This window comes from Coregonus lavaretus (assembly GCF_964263955.1).
Source record: "Coregonus lavaretus genome assembly, chromosome: 26".
Lineage (NCBI taxonomy): Eukaryota > Metazoa > Chordata > Actinopteri > Salmoniformes > Salmonidae > Coregonus > Coregonus lavaretus.
Genome location: NC_140013.1, coordinates 40,775,805 through 40,800,399, shown reverse-complemented (window position 1 = coordinate 40,800,399; position 24,595 = coordinate 40,775,805). Strand labels below are relative to the sequence as shown.

Genomic DNA, 24,595 nt, shown 5'->3' with positions numbered 1-24,595 from the left:
ATCAAGTTGTAGAAACATCTCAAGGATGATCAATGGAGCTCAATTTCGAGTCTCATAGCAAAGGGTCTGAATACTTACGTAAATATGGTATTTTTTTCATTTTTAATACATTTGCTAGAATTTCTAAAAAACTGTTTTCGATTTGTCATTATGGGGTATTGTGTGTAGATTAATGAGAAAATGTTTTATTTAATCAATTTTAGAATAAGGCTGTAATGTAACAAAATGTGGAAAAGGGGAAGGGCTCTGAATACTTAACGAATGCACTGTGTATATATATATATATATATATATATATACGAACGTATGTGGACACCCCTTCAAATTAATGGATTCGGCTATTTCAGCCACACCCATTGCTGAAAGGTGTATAAAATCGAGCACTTCATATGGAATCATGTAGTAACCAAAAAAGTGTTAAACAAATCAAAATATATGTTATATTTGAGATTCTTCAAAAAGCCACCCTTTGCCTTGATAACATCTTTGCACACTCTTGGCATTCTCTCAACCAATGCATTTCAATTAACAGGTGTGCCTTCTTAAAAGTTAATTTGTGGAATTTCTTTCCTTTTTAATGCGTTTCAGCCATTCAGTTGTGATGTGACAAGGTGGGGGGTATACAGAAGATAGCCATATTTGGTAAAAGACCAGGTCCATATTATTGCGAGAACAGCTCAAATAACTTAGATTTTTGGTTGAGATGGAGACGTGAATCCAAAAGAGCAATTATAAATGTAACAGACAAACTGGATATTGAATTGTGTTTGTTTGTCAATGCAACCAAATATCAACATTTGAAGATGTACAGTGGGGGAAAAAAGTATTTAGTCAGCCACCAATTGTGCAAGTTCTCCCACTTAAAAAGATGAGAGAGGCCTGTAATTTTCATCATAGCTACACGTCAACTATGACAGACAAATTGAGAATTTTTTTTCCAGAAAATCACATTGTAGGATTTTTAATGAATTTATTTGCAAATTATGGTGGAAAATAAGTATTTGGTCACCTACAAACAAGCAAGATTTCTGGCTCTCACAGACCTGTAACTTCTTCTTTAAGAGGCTCCTCTGTCCTCCACTCGTTACCTGTATTAATGGCACCTGTTTGAACTTGTTATCAGTATAAAAGACACCTGTCCACAACCTCAAACAGTCACACTCCAAACTCCACTATGGCCAAGACCAAAGAGCTGTCAAAGGACACCAGAAACAAAATTGTAGACCTGCACCAGGCTGGGAAGACTGAATCTGCAATAGGTAAGCAGCTTGGTTTGAAGAAATCAACTGTGGGAACAATTATTAGGAAATGGAAGACATACAAGACCACTGATAATCTCCCTCGATCTGGGGCTCCACGCAAGATCTCACCCCATGGGGTCAAAATGATCCCAGAACCACACGGGGGGACCTAGTGAATGACCTGCAGAGAGCTGGGACCAAAGTAACAAAGCTAGTAACTATGCCGCCAGGGACTCAAATCCTGCAGTGCCAGACGTTTCCCCCTGCTTAAGCCAGTACATGTCCAGGCCCGTCTGAAGTTTGCTAGAGTGCATTTGGATGATCCAGAAGAGGATTGGGAGAATGTCATATGGTCAGATGAAACCAAAATAGAACTTTTTGGTAAAAACTCAACTCGTCGTGTTTGGAGGACAAAGAATGCTGTGTTGCATCCAAAGAACACCATACCTACTGTGAAGCATGGGAGTGGAAACATCATGCTTTGGGGCTGTTTTTCTGCAAAGGGACCAGGACGACTGATCCGTGTAAAGGAAAGAATGAATGTGGCCATGTATCGTGAGATTTTGAGTGAAAACCTCCTTCCATCAGCAAGGGCATTGAAGATGAAACGTGGCTGGGTCTTTCAGCATGACAATGATCCCAAACACACCGCCCGGGCAACGAAGGAGTGGCTTCGTAAGAAGCATTTCAAGGTCCTGGAGTGGCCTAGCCAGTCTCCAGATCTCAACCCCATAGAAAATCTTTGGAGGGAGTTGAAAGTCCGTGTTGCCCAGCGACCGCCACAAAATATCACTGCTCTAGAGGAGATCTGCATGGAGGAATGGGCCAAAATATCAGCAACAGTGTGTGAAAACCTTGTGAAGACTTACAGAAAACGTTTGACCTGTGTCATTGCCAACAAAGGCTATATAACAAAGTATTGAGAAACTTTTGTTATTGACCAAATACTTATTTTCCACCATAATTTGCAAATAAATTCATAAAAAATCCTACAATGTGATTTTCTGGATTTTTTTTCCTCATTTTGTCTGTCATAGTTGACGTGTACCTATGATGAAAATTACAGGCCTCTCTCATCTTTTTAAGTGGGAGAACTTGCACAATTGGTGGCTGACTAAATAATTTTTTCCCCACTGTATCTTCTGCTTGGGTAGTTCCATCTGTGCCACTGACTTAGTCTGGCTTTAATTCCAGTTTGTCTACAAATTAATACTTGATATGTTGGATTCACGTCTCCATCTCAACCAAGAATCAAATTAAAAAATAGGAATAAATCAAATCAAATCATACTTTAAAGCTGCAATATGTAATTTTTTTGGGTGACCCGGCAAAATTCACATAGAAATGGGAGTTATAGATCTGTCATTCTCATTGAAAGCAAGTCTAAGAAGCAGTATATACAGTGAGGGAAAAAAGTATAATAATAATAATAATAATATGCCATTTAGCAGACGCTTTTATCCAAAGCGACTTACAGTAATGCGTGCATACATTTTTTTTTTTTGGTGTATGGTTTGCCCACTTTTGATTTTGTATGTTTGCCCACTGACAAAGAAATGATCAGTCTATAATTTTAATGGTAGGTTTATTTGAACAGTGAGAGACAGAATAACAACAAAAAGATACAGAAAAACGCATGTCAAAAATGTTATAAACTGATTTGCATTTTAATGAGGGAAATAAGTATTTGACCCCCTCTCAATCAGAAATATTTCTGGCTCCCAGGTGTGCTCCTAATCTCAGCTTGTTACCTGTATAAAAGACACCTGTCCACAGAAGCAATCAATCAATCAGATTCCAAACTCTCCACCATGGCCAAGACCAAAGAGCTCTCCAAGGATGTCAGGGACAAGATTGTAGACCTACACAAGGCTGGAATGGGCTACAAGACCATCGCCAAGCAGCTTGGTGAGAAGGTGACAACAGTTGGTGCGATTATTCGCAAATGGAAGAAACACAAAATAACTGTCAATCTCCTTCGGCCTGGGACTCCATGCAAGATCTCACCTCGTGGCGTTGCAATGATCATGAGAACGGTGAGGAATCAGCCCAGAACTACACGGGAGGATCTTGTCAATGATCTCAAGGCAGCTGGGACCATAGTCACCAAGAAAACAATTGGTAACACACTACGCCGTGAAGGACTGAAATCCTGCAGCGCCCGCAAGGTCCCCCTGCTCAAGAAAGCACATATACAGGCCCGTCTGAAGTTTGCCAATGAACATCTGAATGATTCAGAGGAGAACTGGGTGAAAGTGTTGTGGTCAGATGAGACCAAAATCGAGCTCTTTGGCATCAACTCAACTCGCCGTGTTTGGAGGAGGAGGAATGCTTCCTATGACCCCAAGAACACCATCCTCACCGTCAAACATGGAGGTGGAAACATTATGCTTTGGGGGTGTTTTTCTGCTAAGGGGACAGGACAACTTCACCGCATCAAAGGGACGATGGACGGGGCCATGTACCGTCAAATCTTGGGTGAGAACCTCCTTCCCTCAGCCAGGGCATTGAAAATGGGTCGTGGATGGGTATTCCAGCAGGACAATGACCCAAAACACACGGCCAAGGCAACAAAGGAGTGGCTCAAGAAGAAGCACATTAAGGTCCTGGAGTGGCCTAGCCAGTCTCCAGACCTTAATCCCATAGAAAATCTGTGGAGGGAGCTGAAGGTTCGAGTTGCCAAACATCAGCCTCGAAACCTTAATGACTTGGAGAAGATCTGCAAAGAGGAGTGGGACAAAATCCCTCCTGAGATGTGTGCAAACCTGGTGGCCAACTACAAGAAACGTCTGACCTCTGTGATTGCCAACAAGTGTTTTGCCACCAAGTACTAAGTCATGTTTTGCAGAGGGGGTCAAATACTTATTTCCCTCATTAAAATGCAAATCAATTTATAACATTTTTGACATTCGTTTTTCTGTATTTTTGTTGTTGTTATTCTGTCTCTCACTGTTCAAATAAACCTACCATAAAAATTATAGACTGATCATGTCTTTGTCAGGGGGCAAACGTACAAAATCAGCAGGGGATCAAATACGTTTTTTCCCTCACTGTATATATATGTGCGCTATTTCTATGCTTCCCGTTCTTAAGTTTCGTTTTTGCGTCTTTTACTTTCAGTTTTGTACACCAGCTTCAAACAGCTGAAAATACAATATTTTTGGTTATGGAAAATATATTTCACAGCGGTTTAGATGGTACAATGGTTCTCTATACTATACTTGTTTTGTCACATAAACTGAAATTAGGCGAACTATTCGAATTTTAGCAACCAGGAAATGGCGGAGCGATTTCTGCATAGTTCACCTTTTAAAAGCACTTTAAATAAAGTTTGATTTGATTTAGTCCAATTCTTTAACTTTGATTTTTGGTTGAGATGGAGACATGAATCCAACCTATAAATTACTAAATTCATAGTTAGTGGCACTGAAGACATCTCCTTTAAAATGTTAATATTTGGTTGCTTTGTCAACCAAACACAACTCGATACTACTTTAGTAATACAGCAAATAGCCTAAAGTTAAGGAGCATACAAACTAATGTAACGGTATTTATTCAACCTCAAAAAGAGTAACACATCTATGGCCACTGAGGTTATTGTAACTATAAATGTCTTCTTATGTAATCATAGAAAGTGTGCATGTTCAAGATAGTATGCAAAGGTCGCAGGTCTGTGGAGATCGTCACAATTGCTATAATAATCTGTGTACAATCTTGAACAGCATTGATCACTTTGCACCGTGTACTTTAATGTAATCTCAACTGTAATCCAGGTCATTGGGTTGTGCTATTAGATGAAGCACAGTGATAACACATTGAGTTGTTGAATAAATACAAAATATCTGACATTGTGTTCCCATTTTAACTTTGTTGTGCTTTTAAAATGGTTGAAAGTGCAGTGATAATACATTTACATGAAAATTACACCAAAAATCAGACATTGTTTTTCAATTGGAATTTGGTCGTGCTTTTACACTGAACAAAAATATAAAACGCAAAACGCAACAATTTCAAAGATTTTACTGAGTTACAGTTCATATAAGGAAATCAATCAATTGAAATAGATTAATTATGCCTTAATCTATAGATTTCATATGACTGGGAATACAGATGAGCATCTAATGGTCACAGATACCTTCAAAATAAAAGTAGGGGCGTGGATCAGAAAACCAGTCAGTATCTGGTGTGACCACCATTTGCCTCATGCAGCATGACAAATCTCCGTCGCGTAGAGTTGATCAGGCTGTTGATTGTGGCCTGTGGAATGTTGTCCCACTCCTTTTCAATGGCTGTGCGAAGTTGCTGGATATTGGTGGGAACTGGAACGTCGATCCATGGGTGACATGTCTGGTGAGTATGCAGGCCATGGAAGAGCTGGGACAGTTTCAGCTTCCAGGAATTGTGTACAGATCCTTGCGACATGAGGCCGTGCATTATCATGCTGAAACATGAGGTGACGGCGGCGGATGAATGGCACGACAATGGGCCTCAGGGTATCTCTGTGCATTCAAAATGCCATTGATAAAATGCAATTGTGTTCCTTGTCCGTAGCTTATGCCTGCCCATACCATAACCCCACCGCCAGCATGGGGCACTCTGTTCACAACGTTGACATCAGCAAACCGCTTGCCCACACACTACACTGTCTGCCATATGCCCGGTACAGTTGAAACTGGGAATCATCCGTAAAGAGCACACTCCAGCGTGCCAGTTGCCATCGAAGGTGAGCATTTGCCCACAGAAGTTGGTTACGACACCAAACCGCAGTCAGGTCAAGACCCTGGTGAGGACGACGAGCACGCAGATGAGTTTCCCAGAGACGGTTTCTGACAGTCAGAAATTCTTCGGTTGTGCAAACCCGGGTGGCTAGTCCCAGACGACCCCGCAGGTGAAGAAGCCGGATGTGGAGGTCTGGCTGCCGTGGTTACACGTGGTCTGCGGTTGTGAGGCCGGTTGGAAATACTGCCAAATTCTCTAAAACTACGTTGGAGGCAGCTTACGGTAGAGAAATGAACATTAAATTATCTGGCAACAGCTCTGGTGGACATTCCTGCAGTCAGCATGCCAACTGCACGCTCCCTCAAAACCTGAGACATTGTGTTGCGTGACAAAACTGCACATTTTAGAGTTGCCTTTTGTCCACAGCACAAGGTGCAGCTGTGTAATCATCACGCTGTTCAATCAGCTTCTTGATATGCCACACCTGTCAGGTGGATGGATTATCTTGGCAAATGAGAAATCCTCACTAACAGGGATGTAAACAAATGTGTGCACAAAATTTGAGAGAAATAAGCTTTTTGTGCGTATGGAACAATTCTGGGATCTTTTATTTCAGCTCATGAAACATTTGGCCAACACTTTACATGTTGTGTTTATATTTCTGTTCAGTATAGATAGTTGAAAACACAGTAATCTCTGTTAACCCAGAAGTACATTAGTCAGCTGCTGGACCAGCTTCAGTGGTGTACCTAGCTTCAGTCTACACGCAGGCAGTGGTGTACCTAACTTCAGTCTACACGCAGGCAGTGGTGTACCTAACTTCAGTCTACACGCAGGCAGTGGTGTACCTAACTTCAGTGTACACGCAGGCAGTGGTGTACCTAGCTTCAGTCTACACGCGGGCAGTGGTGTACCTAGCTTCAGTCTACACGCGGGCAGTGGTGTACCTAGCTTCAGTCTACACGCGGGCAGTGGTGTACCTAACTTCAGTCTACACGCAGGCAGTGGTGTACCTAACTTCGGTCTACACGCAGGCAGTGGTGTACCTAACTTCGGTCTACACGCAGGCAGTGGTGTACCTAGCTTCAGTCTACACGCAGGCAGTGGTGTACCTAACTTCAGTCTACACGCAGGCAGTGGTGTACCTAACTTCGGTCTACACGCAGGCAGTGGTGTACCTAACTTCGGTCTACACGCAGGCAGTGGTGTACCTAGCTTCAGTCTACACGCAGGCAGTGGTGTACCTAACTTCGGTCTACACGCAGGCAGTGGTGTACCTAACTTCGGTCTACACGCAGGCAGTGGTGTACCTAACTTCGGTCTACACGCAGGCAGTGGTGTACCTAACTTCGGTCTACACGCAGGCAGTGGTGTACCTAACTTCGGTCTACACGCAGGCAGTGGTGTACTTACCATTAGGCAGAAGAGGCAATTGCATCATCAAGGGGACTCGTGAGCAGGGAATAATTAAAAGATATATATAATACAGCCACTTGCACTTGAAGGAATGTTGCTGGGTGCACAGTTGGGATTGCTGGAATTACTTTGGATGAACGTGCGAAGGTAACCTACTTTTTGAAGTGATTTGTTTTGACAATCTGATGAAAACGACTGGTTGTGGTCTTGGCACATTAAAAGGTAATAGATTTTTACAGTTAAATTATGTCTTTACTATAAAACCCATTTTTTTTTTAAATGTGCGCGCACAAGCAAGATTAAAAGCATAGTAACAATACATTGGGATTTCAACAAACTTCTGTCTTTTTGAGTGGGTGAATAAAGGTTGAATCTCATTTGATCAACGTCTCAACCAAATATTACCCAAATCTCCACATTGAAATGACGTGGTGTGCCCAGTGGGATGACACTGTGGGGACTGAACAGGCATCTGGAGGGCTGTTGGTGTCATATCCTTGACACACTCTCCTATCACTGTGCCCTTTGGCAAGCCTCTCTCAAGCCCCAAAAAAATAGCTCCAGGGATGCGGTACTGTGGCTGACAAATATGTCCGTATGTGTGTTGTCTGGGGGGGGGGGGGGGGGGGGGTGAGAGAGAAGAGCAGAATACCACTTTCGGGTGTAGCGAATGGACAAAATAAAATTGTATTGTCTACAGTTCACATGATGATTGACATCACATATTAATACCAGAGAACCAGTGGTGGCTGGTGGGAGGAGCTATAGGAGGACGGGCTCATTGTAAATGGCTGGAATGGAATAAATGGAACGGTATCAAAACATATTGAAACCACGTTTGACTCAGTTCCATTGATTCCATTCCAGCCATTACAATGAGCCCGTCCTCCTATAGCTCCTCCCACCAGCCTCCACCGCAGCGAACATACCCAGCTGTTACTGACATCAGAACTCAAATCCTCAGCGCTTTAGGTCAGTTTTAATACTGGCCATTATCAGTGCATTATCAGTGCATTCCAGACCATACATCCACTCTGTACAGGTGAAGCATGAAGTTCATACTCATCACCTGATTAACAATGAAACAACACACTCCAGTATAATTTCAATTTACATCAGTTGCGAGCTTAAATAAAATCAAGCGAAAAAAAATTTTTATTGCCCATGCTGTCGCTACTGACAATATCACACATCTTCTAGGTGGAGCATGTCGAGTATTTAAGGATGTGATTCAGAGTCAAATTAGCTCAAGTTACCCAGTGTGTCAGTGCAGTGCAATAAGCAATGGTGTGCATTGAGAAATATTCTGTATAGAAACTGATGATAAGACGTCTAAGACGTGCAGATGCAAGTTTTTTTTTTTTGTGTGGCAGTCTGGCAGACACCAAGGGATGACCAGATGACATGACCAGAGAGAATAGGGCATCACCGTTTCAGTTGTAATTCTCCCATCAGAGGCTTTGCTCACTAGGGTCTGCTGGAGTTCCTTGACGACGATGAGACCCTTAGCTCATGTCCCTTTTGTGATCACTGTAGTTCAGGGGTGCACATGAACTCATCCCCTTGAGTTCTATCCAGCCCTGCTGGTTTGAAGTTCTCCCTGGCACCTACTTGATCAATGAATGTTACTGATTGGTTGGCGTGTCCACACCTCAGGTCTTCTCACACCACCAAGCCAAGTAGTGGCATCAAAACATCAAATTGAGAGTTTGTATTATAATAGTATCTTACTTGATATAACTTGATATATGCCAAATTGCCAATTAGCAGATGCTTTTATCCAAAGCGCCTTAAAGTAACGCACACATAGGTTTTCATATGGGTGGCTCCAGTGGGATTCGAACCCACAACCCTGATGATGCAACTAACATGCCATATACCAACTGTGGGAGCCACACAGGACCATCTACAATACGTAGAAGTAGTTTTTACCTGCATTATGCCATATATGGTCAACATGTCAACATCGTATGTCCATTATGTTCAAGTCGTGGCTACAGTTCAAAAGCAGGTATGGGTACGGTTACCGCTGGCTTCAGTAATTATGTTTCATAGTAGGCTATGCGAGTTCAAAAGGAAAAGTGCCTGCGATTGGTCTGCAGCCGTCTCACAATCCTGGTTCGGTGACGCTCAGGTGTGGACATGTTTGTCTGTCCCAGCCCAGCACTAAACACACCTGAAATCAACTAATCAAGGGCTTACTGAAGCAAGTGGGATCACGCTGGACTGGAACAGAAATATGCAGTCCTGTAGGTCCACAGAATCAGGTTGAAAAAACACTATTATACAGAGGTCATATTCAGAAGTTTTGTGATAAGCGTTTATCAACGCAAACAACATCTAAAAGGTAACATCCCTCAATCAACTCGTCTTTGGAGAAAAGGATACCCTGTTTGATCACAAATTCACACAAATGTGTATTTCTATCAATTAAGAATGATTAATAAACAAATGAGATTCATACATATAAATAAAAAATGGCATTACCATCCCTTTACTTACAGCACTTGTTCTGAGTTCTCTTCAGTTTTCTATAGATTGCCTATATGTCTAATGTAACCATTGACATGTTTTGACCATATTGTTGAAGTGTTAGTGGATTGTCTCACACAAACCTACCTTTTGTTTGCTTCCACATAACTTGTATGTCTTTTGATTTTAAAATTGGGGCAGTTCATTTCATCAACAACAGATATGAAAGCTTAGAGGGACTGCACATGAGCTGCAAGTTCATTGACAGTACTGAGCAGTTCAAAGCCTGACAAATAAAACTTAAAAAGGGGACAATTTGCATTTCAAACAGTAACAAAGCCACCTTTTTGGGGTAAACAGCTTTACGGATGGGGGTGGAGAAATGTAACCACTCTCAGATTCATAGAAGGGACCATGGATGAAAGGACTGACGTCCATGAGATCAAAATGATAGTTTTAACCATGTTTTGAAGCTATACAGTGTTTGTTTACAATTAGATTGTTTACAAACAATAGAGTAAATCAAGCTTACTGTGTATTTTGGGTTCTGATGGGGTACGACAGTTGAACTAAGCTCATGAGGCATTTCTAAGGTATATTCGTCAAGAATCAATGGGTATATATATATATATATATATCATTAATATAGATAAAAATAGATTTAGCAATCACAGATTGCCACTTTAATTTCCCCTCCTTTAATAAAAGACAACTGATTAGCAGGGCTGGGTAGAGGTACTCAAACTGTACTCAAGTGAAAGTAGCACTACTTCAATGAACTTACTTTACTATATTAGAAGTGAGAGTATACCTATAAACCAAGAGTAAAAAAAGTACTTGCAGGAAACAGAGCAGACTAAATTGCTTACTTTTTTCTCTCTGACATGTCACATGCCACCTCCCTAGACGGGTAAGTGGCAGCAGTTCATCGAGATAGATAGGACTCATCTTTGTATCTGTGCAATATAGGTGTCTGTGACGTCATAGCCAGCACCATTGAGGCAATCTCCATTTTTGAAGTAGTCCATTTTCTTCTTCACGATTGGCTGATCCCTCCACGATGATCCAAGTTGGACATGACTGGTTGGAGGGATCAGCCAATGAAGCCCTCAATGGCGCTGCACATGGTAATACTGCCTTTTGGCCACTAGAGGCCTCTATCGTTATCTATGGAGCAGTTCCTCCATACCAGGAATGAATGGAGTTCTAATGTATTTCAATGACATATTTTTTTAAAGGTCAGAATTACACGTATTTTTGCTGTTGTCGTGAGGACAGTAACATTAGTACTCTACTAAATAAATACTTTAAGGAAAATGTTTTTATATTTTTCATTTAGCGCGCATAACATACATTAAAAGTATGCATTAAAAAGGTGTCTGCAACAGAATAAAGGTGTCAATGTAGATATTTAATAAATGAATTTTTTTTTTTAACAATTGAGGAGTACCAAGATGTCTACGTGGTGACTTCAACACAGCGCCACCTGTCAGTCATTAAGGGTTTATACACATCATTGGTCGCTACAAAAAGGGAGTAAGAAAATGTTGCCCCTGACCTCTTATCCAAGATCAGTTTAAAAATTTTCTGCCCCCAAATTGTGAAGGTTAAATTGGATAAGCTTATCCTAGATCGGTGACAATAAGCAACTTCCACCCAGCACTGCCCCATATCCCAGTAGACAGGTTCTCCTATAGCGACACCATACAAGCTGAGGATTAGGATCCAAAATAGAATGCATTGGCAGAAAATGATGCATTCTAAAAGCTTATACCCTTGAATAGTTCACCATAAATGTAACACGCTCAGACTAGAAAAACAATCGTATTATCCTTACTGCTTTTTTTTTTTATCCGAGTGAAAATAATGTAGTATGCTAAAAAAAAATCTAGTAAAATGCATGCACATGGAAACGGAACCTCCTCAGACCAAGACTCTTAACACATTCTATACACAAAATCCAATAGGATCTCACCTAGTAAAATGAAAGAAGTAGCCATGTTTTAGGTGCTCAATACAGTATTTATATGCATTTGCATACCGTACACGTCGGATAACATGGAACTACATATAACCACACAGCCGTCAGGCCACCGCAGGGAGGGGTTCTGTTCTTACCCAGGTATCGGATTCCACCGGCAGAGGATCCTGTGGTGGAGCTCCACCGTGGGGCCCACAGGCTGTCTGACTCCACCGTGGGGCCCACAGGCTGTCTGACTCCACCGTGGGGCCCACAGGCTGTCTGACTCCACCGTGGGGCCCACAGGCTGTCTGACTCTTTTGTTCCTGATAGAACCCCCCCCCACCCACCCCAGTCTTATTGTTTCGTCTTTCTGCCGACTAAACGTAACCGAACTAAGAACATGACATTTGAGAACACTGTCAGGTGACACCCTGTATGTTTCCTTACTGTTGAATGTGTTTTAATTAATAAAATATGTTTAGGAATCTTTCTCTTCAACTATGGAATGTACGTAGTAACCTTGTCAATATTGTTTGATATGGCCTGAAAAACCCAGGGCTAGTGAGACCGTGATCAATGCTAATTTCATATCTTGTGATCAGCTGGGAGTCCTGGACATTGGAAAAACATTGTTTCAGCTCACCTCATGAAAGCCCTACACAGATAAGCACTGGAATATTGTAAATTGAGCAATAAAGATATTATCTGATAAATCGCAGGATCAACATAAATGCACACTAACAACTGTTCTGCTCGGACGCCAATTTCAGGTCATTTGTTGCAACTTGAATTGTGATAAGATTAATTAGAGCAACTGTGGCTCGTTCAGTTGTTCCCGGGTCTTGACCCCCCCAATATGTCACGGAGAGCAATCCAGTAAATTCCAAATTGGGGAGGGAGCGTCACTTTTACCTGTCAGCCATCGGAGAGGTTCCTCAGTATAGTCCCAGCGAGGGACGGACCTCCGATATCCATATTCCACGTCCAGAAACACTCACCTTAGTGAGGCCTCATGAGACTGACGATCCTGACAACGTGTCAGTTGGAGCCACTGACTACAGAAAAGTAGGCAGCCGCAGGCGTCTTTGTGAAAGCTCTTGAGAGCTATAAAGCATCTTCCGGGTTCACCTCATTCACCTACCTGGGTGATAACCTCAAGTCGTTTGATTGACTAAAATAAGGCGCCAGATAAGACCAAGTTTTCAGGGTGGAAGTCAGTTTCAGGGTTAGACTGTATGGCCCTGATACCCGAACTAAAACGTATGAAGTATTTGAAACGTATAATAAAGGTGGTGAGCAGCAATCATCTGTTGAGCAACATTATGTGGCATACACAACTATTCTATGTTTAAGTTACAGATTGTAATAGAGGACGTTTAGGCAGATTTGACAACGCATATTTTTACTTATATATTCTGTTGATTAAAATATTGCAGTAAAAATCCCTACCTTTTCTAGAAAGATTTGAAACGGCAAAGATGACAAAGATTTGATTATCTTCTCTTCCTTCTAATGAGCATGTATTCATTATTAGTATTCATTCATCTCTTCTAAAAAAAAAAACATCTCAAGCCTGCTTCTGAAGACATTCATAAACCTGTGTTGTGTTTGATTGCTCCACATTCCACATGTCTATAGTATTCTCTCTGGTATGCAATCTGGTTTCCTCTCAGGTTATGGATGTGTCACTGCAACCTTAAAGGTCCTAAATGATGTCACCATTGCCCTTGATTCTAAGCAATGTTGTGCTGCTATTTTTATTGACTTGGCCAAAGCCTTTCGATACGGTAGACCATTCCATCCTTGTGGGCCGGCTAAGGAGTATTGGTGTCTCGGAGGGGTCTTTGGCCTGGTTTTCTAACTACCTCTCTCAAAGACTGCAGTGTATAAAGTCAGAACATCTGCTGTCTCAGCCACTGCCTGTCACCCAGGGAGTACCCCAAGGCTCGATCCTAGGCCCCACGCTCTTCTCAATTTACATCAACAACATAGTTCAGGCAGTAGGAAGCTCTCTCATCCATTTATATGCAGATGATACAGTCTTATACTCAGCTGGCCCCTCCCCGGATTTTGTGCTAAACGCTCTACAACAAAGCTTTCTTAGTGTCCAACAAGCTTTCTCTGCCCTTAACCTTGTTCTGAACACCTCCAAAACAAAGGTAATGTGGTTTGGTAAGAAGAATGCCCCTCTCCCCACCGGTGTGATTACTACCTCTGAGGGTTTAGAGCTTGAGGTAGTCACCTCATACAAGTACTTGGGAGTATGGCTAGACGGTACACTGTCGTTCTCTCAGCACATATCAAAGCTGCAGGCTCAGGTTAAATCTAGACTTGGTTTCCTCTTTCACCCCAGCTGCCAAACTAACCCTGATTCAGATGACCATCCTACCCATGCTAGATTACGGAGACGTAATTTATAGATCGGCAGGTAAGGGTTCTCTCGAGCGGCTAGATGTTCTTTACCATTCGGCCATCAGATTTACCACCAACGCTCCTTATAGGACACATCACTGCACTCAATACTCCTCTGTAAACTGGCCATCTCTGTATACCCGTCGCAAGACCCACTGGTTGATGATTATTTATAAAAGCCTCTTAGGTCTCACTCCCCCCTATCTGAGATACCTACTGCAGCCCTCATCCTCCACATACAACACCCGTACTGCCAGTCACATTCTGTTAAAGGTCCCCAAAGCGCACACATCCCTGGGTCGCTCCTCTTTTCAGTTCGCTGCGGCTAGCGACTGGAACGAGCTGCAAAAAAACACTCAAACTGGACAGTTTTATCTCCATCTCTTCATTCAAAGACTCAATCATGGACACTCTTACTGCCAGTTGTGGCTGCTTCGCGTGATGTATTGTTGTCTCTACCTTCTTGCCCTTTGTGCTGTTGTCTGTTGCCCAATAATGTTTGTACCTTGTCTTGTGCTGCTACCATGTTGTGCTGCTGCCATGCTGTGTTGCTACCATGTTGTTTTCATGTTGGGTTGCTACCATGTTGTGCTGCTGCCATGCTGTGTTGCTACCATGTTGTTTTCATGTTGGGTTGCTACCATGTTGTTTTCATGTTGGGTTGCTACCATGTTGTTTTCATGTTGGATTGCTACCATGTTGTTTTCATGTTGGGTTGCTACCTTGCTGTGTTGTCGTGTGTTGCTGCCATGCTATGTTGCTGTCTTAGGTCTCTCTTTATGTAGTGTTGTGGTGTCTCTCTTGCTGTGATGTGTGTTTGGTCCTATATTTATATATATTTATTGTTTAAATCCCAGCCTCCGTCCACGCAGGAGGCCTTTTGGTAGGCCGTCATTGTAAATAAGAATTTGATCTTAACTGACTTGCCTAGTTAAATAAAGAACAAATAAAGAAATGTTTACGTGTAAGAACTAGGAACACAGTTACAAGCACAATTGTCCGTAGTAGTGCAACCCGGATCTGCAACAAGTCTCTGATATTTATATACATGACGCACTAACAGGTCAAAACAGTGCATCTGCTAATGTCTTTTGAATAATAAATGATTTGCTTATTTTTGTGTTGTGAGCGTACAGTGCATTCGGAAAGAACCCTTGACTTTTTCCACATTGTTACGTTACAGCCTTATTCTAAAATGGATTTTAAAAACATTTTTTACTGATCAATCCACACACAATAACCCATAATGACGAAGCGAAAACTGTTTTCTTTTTTTTATGTTGGCAAATTTATTAAAAATAAAAACGGAAATATCACATTTGCATAAGTTTGGAACAACCAAGACTCTTCCTAGAGCTGGCCACCAGGCCAAACTGAACACTTGGGTTATTGGTCAGGGAGGTGACCAAGAACCCGATGGTCACTCTGACAGAGCTCCAGAGTTCCTCTGTGGAGATGACAGAACCTTCCAGAAGGAAAACCATCTCTGCAGCACTCCACCAATCAGGCCTTTATGGTACAGTGGCCAGACGGAAGCCACTCCTCAGTAAAAGGCACATGACAGCCCACTTGGAGTTTGCCAAAAGGCACCTAAAGGACTCTGACCATGAGAAATACGATTCTCTGGTCTGGTGAACCCAAGATTGAAATATTTGGCCTAAATGCCAAGCGTCACATCTGGAGGAAACCTGGCACCATCTCTACGGTGAAGCACGGTGGTGGCAGCGTCATGCTGTGGGGATCTTTTTCAGCGGCAGGGACTGGGAGACAAGTTAGGATCGAGGGAAAGATGAACGGAGCAAAGTACAGAGAGATCCTTGATGAAAACCTGCTCCAGAGCGCTCAGGACCTCAGACTGGGGCGAAAGTTCACCTTCCAACAGGACAACGACCCTAAGCACACAGCCAAGACAACGCAGGAGAGGCTTCGGGACAAATCTCTGAATGTCCTTGAGTGGCCCAGCCAGGGCTCGGACTTGAACCCAATCAAACGTCTCTGGAGAGACCTGAAAATAGCTGTGCAGCGACACGCCCCATCCAACCTGACAGAGCTTGAGAGGATCTGCAGAGAAGAATGGGAGAAACTCCCCAAATAAAGGTGTGCCAAGCTTGTAGCGTCATACCCAAGAAGTCTCGAGGCTGTAATCGCTGCCAAAGGGTCTGAATACTTATGTATATGTCATTTCAGGTTTTTTTTTTATACACTTGCAAAAATGTCTAAAAACCTGTTTTTGCTTTGTCGTTATGGGGTATTGTGTGTAGATTGATGAGGGGAAAAAATCAATTTAATCCATTTTAGAATAAGGCTGTAACGTAACAAAATGTGGAAAAGGGGAAGGGGTCTGAATACTTTCCGAATGCACTCACTCACTGACTGTCTGTACATACACACACACACACACACACACACACACAACCAGTCAAAAGTTTGGACACACCTACTCATTCAAGGGTTTTTCTTTATTTTTACTATTTTCTACATTGTAGAATAATAGTGAAGACATCAAAACTATGAAATAACACATATGGAATCATGTAGTACCCAAAAAAAAGTGTTAAACAAATCAAAATATATTTTATATTTGAGATTCTTCAAATAGCCACCCTTTGCCTTGATGACAGCTTTGCACACTCTTGGCATTCTCTCAACCAGCTTCATGAGGTAGTCACCTGGAATGCATTTCAATTAACAGGTGTGCCTTCTTAAAAGTTAATTTGTGGAATTTCTTTCCTTCTTAATGTGTTTGAGCCAATCAGTTGTGTTGTTACAAGGTAGGGGTGGTATAATATAATAATAATATGCCATTTAGCAGACGCTTTTATCCAAAGCGACTTACAGTCATGCGTGCATAAATGTTTGTGTATGGGTGGTCCCGGGGATCGAACCCACTACCTTGGCGTTACAAGCGCCGTGCTCTACCAACTGAGCTACAGTATACAGAAGATGGCCCTATTTGGTAAAAGACCAAGTCCATATTATGGCAAGAACAGATCAAATAAGCAAAGAGAAATGACAGTCTATCATTACTTTAAGACATGAAGGTCAGTCAATACAGAACATTTCAAGAACTTTGAAAGTTTCAAGTGAAGTCGCAAAAACCATCAAGCGCTATGATGAAACTGGCTCTCATGAGGACCGCCACAGGAATGGAAGACCCAGAGTTACCTCTGCTGCAGAGGATAAGTTCATTAGAGTTACCAGCATCAGAAATTCAAGTAACACACACTTTTCGACATCAACTGTTCAGAGGAGGATATGTGTGAATCAGGCATTCATGGTCGAATTGCTGCAAATAAACCACTACTAAAGGACACCAATAACAAGAAGAGACCTGCTTGGACCAAGAAACACAAGCAATGGACATTAAACCGGTGGAAATTTGTCCTTTGGTCTGGGGTCCAAATTGGAGATTTTTGGTTCCAACCGCCGTGTCTTTGTGAGACGCGGTGTGGGTGAACGGATTATCTCCTCATGTGTAGTTCCCACCGTAAAGCATGGAGGAGGTGGTGTTATGGTGTGGGGTTGCTTTGCTGTTAACAGTGTCTGATTTATTTAGAATTCAAGGCACACTTAACCAGCATGGCTACCACAGCATTCTGCAGTGAAACGCCATCCAATCTGGTTTGGGTTTAGTGGGACTATCATTTGTTTTTCAACAGGACAATGACCCAACACACCTCCAGGCTGTGTAAGGGCTATTTTACCAAGAAGAAGAGTGATGGAGTGCTGCATTAGATGACCTGACCTCCACAATCCCCCGACCTCAACCCAACCGAGATGGTTTGGGATGAGTCGGACGGCAGAGTGAAGGAAAAGCAGCCAACAAGTGCTCATCATATGTGGGAACTCCTTCAAGACTGTTGGAAAAACATACCAGGTGAAGCTGGTTGAGAGGCAAAGAACCTCAAATATAACATTGTTTAACACTTTTTTGGTTACTACATGATTCCATATGTGTTATTTCATAGTTTTGATGTCTTCACTATTATTCTACAATGTAGAAAACAGTAAAAAAGAAAAACCCTGGAATGAGTAGGTGTGTCCAAACTTTTGACTGGTATTGTATACACACACAATATATACACACACACACACACACACACATATATATATATACATATACAGTGGGGGAAAAAAAGTATTTAGTCAGCCACCAATTGTGCAAGTTCTCCCACTTAAAAAGATGAGAGAGGCCTGTAATTTTCATCATAGGTACACGTCAACTATGACAGACAAATTGAGAAAGAAAATCCAGAAAATCACATTGTAGGATTTGTAATGAATTTATTTGCAAATTATGGTGGAAAATAAGTATTTGGTCAATAACAAAAGTTTCTCAATACTTTGTTATATACCCTTTGTTGGCAATGACACAGGTCAAACGTTTTCTGTAAGTCTTCACAAGGTTTTCACACACTGTTGCTGGTATTTTGGCCCATTCCTCCATGCAGATCTCCTCTAGAGCAGTGATGTTTTGGGGCTGTCGCTGGGCAACACAGACTTTCAACTCCCTCCAAAGATTTTCTATGGGGTTGAGATCTGGAGACTGGCTAGGCCACTCCAGGACCTTGAAATGCTTCTTACGAAGCCACTCCTTCGTTGTCCGGGCGGTGTGTTTGGGATCATTGTCATGCTGAAAGACCCAGCCACGTTTCATCTTCAATGCCCTTGCTGATGGAAGGAGGTTTTCACTCAAAATCTCACGATACACGGCCCCATTCATTCTTTCCTTTACACGGATCAGTCGTCCTGGTCCCTTTGCAGAAAAACAGCCCCAAAGCATGATGTTTCCACCCCCATGCTTCACAGTAGGTATGGTGTTCTTTGGATGCAACTCAGCATTCTTTGTCCTCCAAACACGACGAGTTGAGTTTTTACCAAAAAGTTCTATTTTGGTTTCATCTGACCATATGACATTCTCCCAATCCTCTTCTGGATCATCCAAATGCACTCTAGCAAACTTCAGACGGGCCTGGACATGTACTGGCTTAAGCAGGGGGACACGTCTGGCACTGCAGGATTTGAGTCCCTGGCGGCGTAGTGTGTTACTGATGGTAGGCTTTGTTACTTTGGTCCCAGCTCTCTGCAGGTCATTCACTAGGTCCCCCCGTGTGGTTCTGGGATTTTTGCTCACCGTTCTTGTGATCATTTTGACCCCACAGGGTGAGATCTTGCATGGAGCTCCAGATCGAGGGAGATTATCAGTGGTCTTGTATGTCTTCCATTTCCTAATAATTGCTCCCACAGTTGATTTCTTCAAACCAAGCTACTTACCTATTGCAGATTCAGTCTTCCCAGCCTGGTGCAGGTCTACAATTTTGTTTCTGGTGTCCTTTGACAGCTCTTTGGTCTTGGCCATAGTGGAGTTTGGAGTGTGACTGTTTGAGGTTGTGGACAGGTGTCTTTTATACTGATCACAAGTTCAAACAGGTGCCATTAATACAGGTAACGAGTGGAGGACAGAGGAGCCTCTTAAAGAAGAAGTGACAGGTCTGTGAGAGCCAGAAATCTTGCTTGTTTGTAGGTGACCAAATACTTATTTTCCACCATAATTTGCAAATAAATTCATAAAAAATCCTACAATGTGATTTTCTGGATTACAGGCCTCTCTCATCTTTTTAAGTGGGAGAACTTGCACAATTGGTGGCTGACTAAATACTTTTTCCCCCCACTGTGTGTGTGTGTGTGTGTGTATATATATATATATATGAATACTTTCCAAATGCACTGTGTGTATGTGTGTTACACACACACACACAGTGCATTCGGAAAGTATTCAGACCCCTTGACTTTTTCCACATCTTGTTACTTTACAGCCTTATTCTAAAATTGATTAAATACATGTTTTTTCTCATCAATCTACATAAAACACCCCATCATGACAAAGAAAAAATAGGTTTTAGAAAGTTTTGCAAATGTATTAAACATAAAAAACAGATACCTTATTTACATAAATATTCAGACCCTTTGCTATGAGACACGAAATTGAGCTCAGGTGCATCCTGTTTCCATTCATCACCCTTGAGATGTTTCTACAACTTGGAGTCCACCTGTGGTAAACTCAATTGATTGGACATGATTTGGAAAAGCACACACCTGTCTATATAAGGTTCCACAGTTGACAGTGCATGTCAGAGCAAAACCCAAGCCATGAGGTCGAAGGAATTGTCCGTAGAGCTCCGAGACAGGATTGTGTCGAGGCACAGATCTGGGGAAGGGTACCATAACATTTCTGCAGCATTGAAGGTCCCCAAGAACACAGTGGGTCTGAATACTTTCCGAATGCACTGTATTAAGGAATGTGCAACAGGTGGTTCCTTCAAATGGGATCAACTCAAACAGAAACATATTTTTAAGTTCTGGGTTAAGTGAGAGTCAAATGTTCAGCTGGTTTAATAATCTTCATGATAGCATAGCTCATTTTGCCTCTGTCATGCTAGTAAGTACAGTGAGGGAAAAAAGTATTTGATCCCCTGCTGATTTTGTACGTTTGCCCACTGACAAAGACATGATCAGTCTATAATTTTAACGGTTAGGGTTAGGTTAAGGGTTAGGGTTAACCCTAACCCTATCAATGCCCTGGCTGAGGGAAGGAGGTTCTCACCCAAGATCTGACGGTACATGGCCCCGTCCATCTTCCCTTTGATGTGGTGAAGTTGTCCTGTTCCCTTAGCAGAAAAACACCCCCAAAGCATAATGTTTCCACCTCCATGTTTGACATTTACATTTTAGTCATTTAGCAGACGCTCTTATCCAGAGCGACTTACAGGAGCAATTAGGGTTAAGTGCCTTGCTCAAGGGCACATCAACAGATTTTTCACCTAGTCGGCTCGGGGATTAGAACCAGCGACCTTTCGGTTACTGGCACAACGCTCTTAACCACTAAGCTACCTGCCGCACACATCTCAGGAGGGATTTTGTCCCACTCCTCTTTGCAGATCTTCTCCAAGTCATTAAGGTTGAGGCTGACGTTTGGCAACTCGAACCTTCAGCTCCCTCCACAGATTTTCTATGGGATTAAGGTCTGGAGACTGGCTAGGCCACTCCAGGACCTTAATGTGCTTCTTCTTGAGCCACTCCTTTGTTGCCTTGGCCATGTGTTTTGGGTCATTGTCATGCTGGAATACCCATCCACAACCTATTTTCAATGCCCTGGCTGAGGGAAGGAGGTTCTCACCCAAGATTTGACGGTACATGGCCCCGTCCATCGTCCCTTTGATGCGGTGAAGTTGTCCTGTCCCCTTAGCAGAAAAACACCCCCAAAGCATAATGTTTCCACCTACATGTTTGACGGTGGGGATGGTGTTCTTGGGGTCATAGGCAGCATTCCTCCTCCTCCAAACATGGCGAGTTGAGTTGATGCCAAAGAGCTCAATTTTGGTCTCATCTGACCACAACACTTTCACCCAGTTCTCCTCTGAATCATTCTGATGTTCATTGGCAAACTTCAAACGGGCCTGTATATGTGCTTTCTTGAGCAGGGGGACCTTGCGGGCGCTGCAGGATTTCAGTCCTTCACGGCGTAGTGTGTTACCAATTGTTTTCTTGGTGTCTATGGTCCCAGCTGCCTTGAGATCATTGACAAGATCCTCCCATGTAGTTCTGGGCTGATTCCTCACCGTTCTCATGATCATTGCAACTCCACGAGGTGAGATCTTGCATGGAGCCCCAGGCCGAGGGAGATTTACAGTTATTTTGTGTTTCTTCCATTTGCGAATAATCGCACCAACTGTTGTCACCTTCTCACCAAGCTGCTTGGCGATGGTCTTGTAGCCCATTCCAGCCTTGTGTAGGTCTACAATCTTGTCCCTGACATCCTTGGAGAGCTCTTTGGTCTTGGCCATGGTGGAGAGTTTGGAATCTGATTGATTGATTGCTTCTGTGAACAGGTGTCTTTTATACAGGTAACAAGCTGAGATTAGGAGCACTCCCTTTAAGAGTGTGCTCCTAATCTCAGCTCGTTACCTGTATAAAAGACACCTGGGAGCCAGAAATCTTTCTGATTGAGAGGGGGTCAAATACTTATTTCCCTCATTAAAATGTAAATCAATTTATAACATTTTTGACATGCGTTTTTCTGGATTATTTTGTTGTTATTCTGTCTCTCACTGTTCAAATAAACCTACCATTAAAATTATAGACTGATCATTTCTTTGTCAGTGGGCAAACGTACAAAATCAGCAGAGGATCAAAAACTTTTTTCCCTCACTGTATATTCAAACTTAGTGGACATCTGTACCAACATGCAGGCTTCTCAACCTGTCCATTACAGAATGGTGCAATTGTCACAGTCACGAGTCCTCTGAGTCTCAGAATTACATTCTGTTCAAACCAATGTCAGTCAAATTAGTACGTCACAATATTTGTCTTGAAAAGAAAAAGCATAAGAACTTTGAACAGCAGCTGATATTGATATGGTGAAAAAAATCAATCATTGAGAGAGAGCCAAACACCATGTGGTACCAGCAAAAAATGGTAGGAAACTCCATATTCCAACCTCATATCAGCGTCATAAATGGTTTCTTTTTATGCAACTGTTTTCATCTGTATCAATGACCAATGCGTCCCTACTAGTGGTGTGAAGGTCTAAACGAAATTTGGAACCTTAACGTTAAGAAAAGTCCCGGAAAAACGATATTAACGTCACAGTAGTTATCACAAAACATTATTTTCCATGTTATAGGCTAACTAGAAGATAGGCTATAAAAAGGTCTGGGTTGTGTAATTTAAATAAAACCTGAGAGGAAGAGGCGAACTTTAGGCTACTTTGGTGAATTTGCAAGACATTGCGAGATACAGATAACGGTTGTTTCTCCTGTCCCATCCTCTCTCTCGTCTGCTCTCGCTCTTCGCTAACGATGTGTGTTCAGTCTTTGGTCTGTTTCGTGTAGAATATCTTGGCCTGTTCACTGATGATAGGCTCTGCTTTACTGAAGTTGCGAGACATTGCCGATCGATAGGCCTAGTGCTAGGTTCTGTCTGCCTGATGGCCGACCTGCCTATACTGATAGATAGGCCTAGTGCAGGGTTCTGTCTGCCTGATGGCCGACCTGCCTATACTGATAGATAGGCCTAGTGCAGGGTTCTGTCTGCCTGATGGCCGACCTGCCTATACTGATAGATAAGCCTAGTGCAGGGTTCTGTCTGTCTGGTGGCCGACCTGCCTATACTGATAGATAAGCCTAGTGCAGGGTTCTGTCTGCCTGATGGCCGACCTGCCTATACTGATAGATAAGCCTAGTGCAGGGTTCTGTCTGCCTGATGGCCGACTTGCCTATACTGATAGATAGGCCTAGTGCAGGGTTCTGTCTGCCTGATGGCCGACCTGCCTATACTGATAGATAGGCCTAGTGCAGGGTTCTGTCTGCCTGATGGCCGACCTGCCTATACTGATAGATAAGCCTAGTGCAGGGTTCTGTCTGCCTGATGGCCGACCTGCCTATACTGATAGATAAGCCTAGTGCAGGGTTCTGTCTGCCTGATGGCCGACCTGCCTATACTGTGCCCCTCCCCTCTCGCTGTCCTTCGCCAGCTCGCTACGAAAGACGTGAGTTTGTGTTCTAGGAAGTACAGCAACTAATCAGTCACGTCCGTTCCAAAAATACTGAATCTTAGGAGTCTATTCCTTGCGGAATCAAATCTTGACACTCGGAAATGGGAGTCCACGCCGGTAGTCAATCAATTAATTATTTTGGAGATGATGCTCCACCACTACGTCAGCGTCGTTAACAGACGGGAAAAAGGCAGAGAAAGACAGGCGACATCAGTGAAGTCCCGTATGGCAATCCTTTGACAAGTTAAATCAGAAGGAAATCCAAAAACTTTGCGAGGTGGACTTGAGGTACAGTAATGGTTGTACAGGTGCAATCCTTAACCCTCTGAATAGGGACGCACCGTGAAAACGAAACCGTTGCTGGCAGCAGCGCAGCTGCATTGAGAATTCACGTGGAATTTTATGCATTTTATTGGAAAACCGATACAAAAAACTGCCATTTAAACATTAACAAAATAAATAAATGAATTTGTCACATCCCTAGATCCTCCCTAATTCTTACTATCAGGGTATATCAGGAAGGCACCTTTCTGACGAGACGAGTTGCCTTCCATTTATTGGTGAGTCATTGTGAAACTCAGTAAAGGCGTCATGTAGACAGAACTGGATCCTTGCATCAGACTGGTTGACTTACTACAGGAGGAAAACTAGACAACATCCTTACAATGTGGACCTTTGTTTTTATATTAGGTGATGTACTGAGGTGAGTGAATACCTTTGAAATACTAGTCACCCAAGCCATGATACAACTAAAATCGCTTTTTATTGATCCACTTTCTCACATTGTTGCATTTGTGTTGAGGAAACGTATATGCATTT

The 24,595-nt window shown here is 42.5% G+C and overlaps 1 protein-coding gene across 1 annotated transcript in view; it reads right to left on the bottom strand.

Moving 5' to 3' along the window:
* The window catches only part of LOC311102043 (SR-related and CTD-associated factor 8-like), a 62,170-nt gene that overhangs the window by 6,444 nt on the left and 31,131 nt on the right, over positions 1-24,595 (bottom strand). The window contains exon 13 of the mRNA XM_084143258.1: positions 24,118-24,151. Coding sequence (XP_083999384.1) covers positions 24,118-24,151 — 34 coding nt within the window. The remainder of the gene's footprint in view (positions 1-24,117; positions 24,152-24,595) is intronic.